The sequence below is a fragment of the Leiobunum rupestre genome, chromosome 7, assembly GCF_980474605.1.
Source record: "Leiobunum rupestre chromosome 7, qqLeiRupe1.1.hap1, whole genome shotgun sequence".
Classification (NCBI taxonomy): domain Eukaryota; kingdom Metazoa; phylum Arthropoda; class Arachnida; order Opiliones; family Sclerosomatidae; genus Leiobunum; species Leiobunum rupestre.
This window is the reverse complement of record NC_143390.1, coordinates 11384608-11391437: the sequence shown is the minus strand read 5'-3', so window position 1 is coordinate 11391437 and position 6830 is coordinate 11384608. Positions and strand designations below refer to the sequence as shown.

General features: G+C 38.4%; 1 protein-coding gene across 1 annotated transcript in view; it reads right to left on the bottom strand.

The window, feature by feature from the left end:
* Positions 1–3708: 3708 nt before the first annotated feature.
* Positions 3709–6830, bottom strand: part of LOC149934422 (putative G protein-coupled receptor No9) — a 266599-nt gene continuing 263477 nt past the window's right edge. The window contains exon 4 of the mRNA XM_090181103.1: positions 3709–6153. Coding sequence (XP_090037229.1) covers positions 4562–6153 — 1592 coding nt within the window. The 3' untranslated portion in view covers positions 3709–4561. The remainder of the gene's footprint in view (positions 6154–6830) is intronic.

Sequence of the window (6830 nt, the reverse complement as noted above, 5' to 3'; positions counted from 1 at the left end):
CTCTCGTTATAATTTATTTCAATAAACTTTTCTTTTATATTTATTTTATAATACAACAATCACATATTTACGCCAACAATTAAAAACAACGGGAGCGTGGGCTTCAAAAAGGGGACGATTAAAATTATTCTAAATTAAATTAAATTTAAAAACTAAAATTTAATTATAGCTAGATTTATATTTTTCCAATGTCGTACATTTTTTCCGAGTAGCCATTTCAATGCAGGATAATAATTTATATGAATAATAATTTCTACCTGTCACGACGAAGATTTGACCCATGATCCCAGAAATGAAAGGAAAAAAAAGCTTTTAAATTTTGACACGAAACCCGAGATGATGTCATGTTTTAATCTCATCCGATTGTAATTCAATTTCGAACATGTCAAAGAAAACGATTTTTTTATTTTGACCTATGGGGTCAAAATTAACCCTTTGTTTATATGAAAATGCTTGATTGAAAAAGCCTAAATTTTTAATTTTGACGACGTGGTCAAAGATTTACTGTTATATTAATCAGGCAATATGTCAATGGAAAAGTTATGAAATAAAGAGTCTACTGTTTGATTGTTTTTAATAGGCGATACTATAAAATAAATTTGGTCTTAACCAACTTGTTAAAATGGGAAAACAAAATCACGTGACTACCTTTTCACAGCCAACTTCGATTCGGTAACTCGTGTTCTTAGTTGGCCGGGCGACGTTAAATAAAAAATTATTCCTTCCAAATACTGCAGACAGCTAATTAACTTACACTTTTCTTTTACAAAATGTTTTAAATAATAATAATAAATAGATAATTTAAACGAATAGATCAAAATTTAAACCACCATTAGCAAAATAAAATGAATAATAGTTCGTATTTCATAGGATAGATGGCGCTGCAGATCTCCACAAAGTCACGTGACTACCATCTTTTCAGCCCCCCTGGACTTTATAGTTTCGCCTATTATCTGATTTCCCTGCGCTAGAATTTAGTATTGAGTCTTTTAACCTAGTAGTACATAAATTCGAAAAGTTATCTATTTCGATTAACCAAACATAATTTAAAAAAAACCTACGGTATCTCAAATACGTGGCCAAATGTAGAGCATAGCGCCGATTTGATTCGGGTCGGCGTCTGAGTTTCGCGAAAATCACCGGCGGCGTTGATTTTTGTCGGCGGCGGCGGCGCGAAAGGGGCAAAAGTTTCTCCCCCTTTGGAAAAAAAGTTCCAAAATGATATTGAAGGGAAAAAAATAATGTTATGTAGAAAATTTCAAAAATAAATTCGGCGGCGGGCTCAAAATTTAGCGGCGGTGCTAGGTTCTAGTCAAAAGGGAAAATAAAGTACGGCGCTTATGTCGCCATCTACATTCGTTAACCGAGCAATAGACGAGATAAGCACAGTATTAATATTTCTTTATATATTAAATAAAATTAAATAAAATAAAATAAAATAAAATTAAATTAATTTCATGTCAATTTTTCTTAATTTTTAATTTAATGTTAATTTTTCTTAATTTTTGATTTAATGTCAATTTTTTCTTAATTTTTGATTTAATGTCAATTTTTTCTTAATTTTTATTTAATATCAATATTATTCTTAATTTTTATTTAATATCAATATTATTCTTAATTTTTATTTAATATCAATATTATTCTTAATTTTTATTTAATATCAATATTATTCTTAATTTTTATTTAATATCAATATTATTCTTAATTTTAATATAATATAATATAATATAATATTAATATAATTCTTAATTTTAATATATTATATTAATATAATTTTTAATTTTTAATTAATATTAATTTAATTCTTAATTTTTATTTTATATTAATATTAATTTCAAATTTAGAATTATATTAATCTAATTCTTAATTTTAATATAATACTAATTTATTCTTAATTTTTATTTAATATTATTATAACTCTTAATTATTATTTAGAATTAGTATAATTTTAAATTTATGATAATATTAATTTTATGTCAGTATTAATTGAATTGTTAATTTATGTTAATTTTAATTGAATTGTTAATTTTATGTTAGTATTAATTAAATTCTAAATTTACGCTTTTAAGTTAAATCTCTAGCCTCCAATACATAGACGGCTCCCCATTCCTAGATCAGGCAGCGACGAATCCCTCTATTTAGACTACCTTTCTACGCTGGGATTCACTTAACAGATATCTAAAGGTCGCTTTACCTTTGACAATGGTGTCAACGAAAAGGAAATTCCAGCGCCATCTATGACGCGCCGGGCTAAACATGGATTTCAGTTAAAAATCATTACTCGGAAAAAATGTACATTCAGCAAAGTTATCGAAGACAAGGAAAAACATTCGATTGGAATATGGGAATCTTCGGTTCGCCAAAGAAATAGTCGTCAATTTAAATTCATCCAAGCACGAAAAGAACAATGAGATTTTATACAATGTTTCTTCTACATATTACTTTGATGCGTAGCTATAAAACCCGAACTTTATTCTTCGTTTTCTAGTTTATATTCCAATAGCTCCAAGATTTTTCAATAACTTGTTCGGAAAGTAAACCATACAACAGAGAAATAAATCCCAATTTATTGACCGACACAATATTAAACGGATGGATATTCTTTTTTATAGACAATAGACCAATTTTTATATATACGGATAAGAAGAGGGTGGGAGGGGGTTGGGAGAAAAATGTCATCTTTGGTGTTTTTATTTTTTGGTCTATTGTTTCAGCCGAGAACTTCGTTAGGTTACGGAGAACGTAGTAGTCTACCTTCCTGATCTGTTATATGGATCTACTACCTAAGCTCCTCCTCTTCAAACGAAAACCCTCTATATTTTTCAATTACGCAACACCATCTCGTATCGGTCGTAAGAACTATAATTAGTTGTACTTAAAAATTCGATTTGTTAAATAAATGACAAATATAACGATTGAATTACGGAAGAGTTTCTAGATCATCAATAATTGCGTTAAGAAAAATATTATAAAACAAATCCCCAACAGATGTTGCTGTTTCAATTTGAATGGCGATTTTCCGTCAGGCTTCTGTTAAAGATGGACTCGTACGCTCTCAGTAACTTAAATAAGTTCTCGTTTCAACCTATAGCAAAAATCGAAAATACAGCGACGATTTATAGACGATAAATAAAGTTTTTTTAATATATATATTCTCCTAAATATTTCTCTTTTGAAACACGTTTATCACAATATTGGTTTCTTTGTTGGTTTTTTTTAGATATACCTATAATTTATCATTTTACTCTTTGGTAACTTTGCACGACTAGATCAAAATCAAAGGCGCCGACAAATAATTTGCTTTCCAAAAGAGATACCTGAAAAATAATCAATGAAATCGTACGAAACAAGGCGACGAAAAATATTTGCTGTTGTTAAGCGTGCCCTAATTTTAGTTTCCAAAGCCGCTTCGCGATTTCAACGGCGCTATTAACGTTTTTTTTAACATCATTATTTTCCCAAAGGATTATCGCGTTTTGGCTGAGTGTTAATTATTTACACCCAGTTGCTTCGAAAACTGTCCAATTATTATAGTTAATTATTTGCCAAAAAAAATGACGAAAGTTTTTAAATAAATAAAAATGACTTTGGAGAGGTCCAAAAAACTAAAAAGCGATTCGCAACTTCGAAAAATATCGCTTTATATTTGAGTATTATACGAAAAATGTTTACGTATTTTAAAAGCCTTCGAACTAACATAGGATTCAAAATACCATTTTTGTTTTATCAATTACTTTTGGAATCAAAATTATACTCGCCGCCAAGGTAACTTAGGTAAGTGGTTTTTTTGTCGCGAACCTACGAAACCAAACGAGGTAGCTTACGACTTGGCGGATGGTACAGCGTATCACGCTAGACTAAAACCTCTCGCGGCTCTCCAAAGCCAAAATCGAGTACCACCGTGAAACTATCAAAACAGATTGAAAGTGTGAGAGATCGACGAACGGCTTAAAGCGAAGCTTCCGAAACTCTTCTCGAAAGGGAATAAAATCAATTTAAAAGTGAGAACGGAAGTAAATAATATATTTCGAACGGAAAAGTGTCCCTGTCCCTATTTCCGCACGAAACACGTACCTTTGTCGGTTCTCGCTGATTTTTCAAAATAGTGACGACTTTCTAAAACTATTACGTCGAGAAATATGGTAAAAAAATAAGGAATTATCCGTAGGCAGTTGAATTTTTACATTGTACATCAATAGAGCGATAAGTAAACGCGGTAACGTTTGAGCAGTGATTCGGCGTACATTCTAGAGCCTACAAAGATACGTGTTTCGAGTGTATGGCCTAGATGGATACTGATCTCGTAATAGTAAAAGTAAAGAATGAATTAATCGAAAGCCATCCATATGAAAGGAAATATAGAATCGTACCCCGAAGAAACAATTCGAGTTTTTAAAATGGTAAAATCACGATAAGAATCTATTCCAGAACTTTTCGCGTGTTTCCGGAGAGGATGGTGTGGCCCGGAGAGAAATGAGAGTGCTACGAGGACGCGTCGGGGTCAGGGGGGTTGGATGGAATTTGGGAGGGGCCACTACGCGAGGATGGGGAACGGGGCGTCTTAGGGCAGAGGGGGTTCTTCGAGATTGTTCTCGTCGAAGAACGTGGGTAAATGTATCTGTTTGATGAGGGAGGAGATGCCCTCGTCTTTGACGAAGCAGCGGCAGAGGATTCTCTTGAAGGCCTGCCGGAAGTCCTTGCTGAAGAGTCCGTAGATCAGCGGGTTGATGGCCGAGTTGCAATAGCCGAGCCAGAAAAAAATGGAAAAGAGCAGTTCCGGGATGCAGTCCTCGCAGAAAGCCCTGGTCAGGTACACGGTGAAGAAGGGGAGCCAGCAACAGACGAAGCCGCCGACGATGATGCCGACGGTCTTGGTGGCCTTGGCCTCCGAGTGGAAGCGGCGGGCGTGCCACCGAATGTTGCGCTTACTCAGGCGAACGGCGGCCGCGCGGGAATCCGTCCGAACGCCGTGACCCTCACCTTCCAGCAGACTGTTGTTGGTGCCGTTGCTGGTTAACGGCGATTTGCCGCTACCACCGCCGCTGTGGTAAGCGGTGAAATGAATGTACTTTTTGGCGCCGGCCCGTTGCAGGCCGCCGCCGCCACTGACGCTGGCGCTGTGTCCGTGTCCGGCGGCGCGCGACTGCGGCGCCTTCTTGCGGGGGATGATGATGTCGCCCGAGTGGCGGTGAGCCTCGTTCGAGTTGCTCTCGGCCGACTTGCCCCGGTGCATGCGCAGGGTCAAGTCGCTGTTCGCTTTGTCTTGGCTGCCGCTGCCACCGCTGGCCGAAGACCCTTTGGTGGTCAAGAAGCCGCGTTCCAAGGCCCGACTAGTTCGCAAGGCCGCCAAATAAATCCTCCAGTAGAAAAACAACATGACGAACATAGGAATGTAGAAGGAACCGAGTGCCGAGTAGATCACGTACCCTTTATTGTTTATCAAAGTGCAATCGCAACTAGGCTGGGACGTATAATTGGCGTCGTCCGTCGCCGCCGTCGCGTCCAAGACGCCGGACGTCGGCTGAGGGCTCCGAACCGTCTCCCCGGAATGACTACTTCCGGTGGCGTCGTCTTGAGCGTCGTAGGCGGCGAAGAAGCGCGACAGAACCCCCATGTCGCCCGTTTCGTCCGTCTCGTTGGACAGCGCGATGTCGAAGTTGATCAAGAGGGTCGAGCCGAGCCGACCGCCCGACCCAGAATCGGCCAGCCCGGAGTTGCCGCTGGCCGCGAAGGAGCCGTTGAAGAGGTCGTCGGCCGGGTCACTCGGCGGTTGGTCTTGGTCGTTCCAGCCGACCAGCGGAGGGAAACAGATGATGAAAGAGAAGACCCAGACGCCGGCGATCAGGAGTTTCGCTCTGCTCGAAGACATGAGGCTGCGATAGTGGACTGGACGGGTTATGGCCAGGTATCGGTCGACGCTGATGGCGCACAAGTTCAGGATGGAAGAGGTGCACATCCAGACGTCGACGGCCAGCCAGATTTGGCACCAAATGTCCCCGAATATCCATATCTTGAGCACCTCGAGACTGATCGAGTAAGGGAGGACCACCAAACCTAAACACAGGTCGGCCACGGCCAACGACACGATAAAGAAGTTCGTCACCGTTCGCAATTTCGTCGAGACAAAGATCGACGCGATCACCAACAGGTTACCTGCGCGCGACGACGACAAAAGAAGAAACGTACAAAAGAGTGTCTGGATTTGAAATTCGTAAAACCAGAAAGAAAATTTAGTAAGGAACCATGTCCGGATGCGAAACATGCCGGGTAGGGCTGTGCGAGCAGTGGTTTTAGGCAATCGAGTCGGGTATCGCGTACCAAATTTTTTTTCATTGAGTATTCGAGTCGAGTAATATTGAAGTCGAGTCGAGTAATCGAGTGCTTGATTAAAAGGAAACTTTCTCTTATTCGAGTCGAGTAACTAAAAAAAAACTGAGTAATATTTTAAACGGGTCGGGTTATCGAGTACTTGATTTGGAGCTGGTTTTATTCAAGTAATAATTAAATTAAATTTAAGTACCTTTCAATGCCAAATATTCCTTTAATTTAAATGAACCACATTTTCCACAATTTGGTAGGTACCTTTATTACCCCCCAAAAATGTGTAAAAACCCCTTTTTTAACTTTGAAGCAACGAGGATAGAAAAAACTAATACTCGACGAGTTTAGAGAGCAGCTTATTCGAGTAATCGGGTACCCGAATATGCAATTTTTTTAGAACTCGGTAATCGACGAGTATTCTCCAATTACTGGGTACGTTCAGTAACAGTCAACGAAAAAAAACCCGATGGATTTATATTATCCACCGATGAGCTTTTTCGTCATAATGA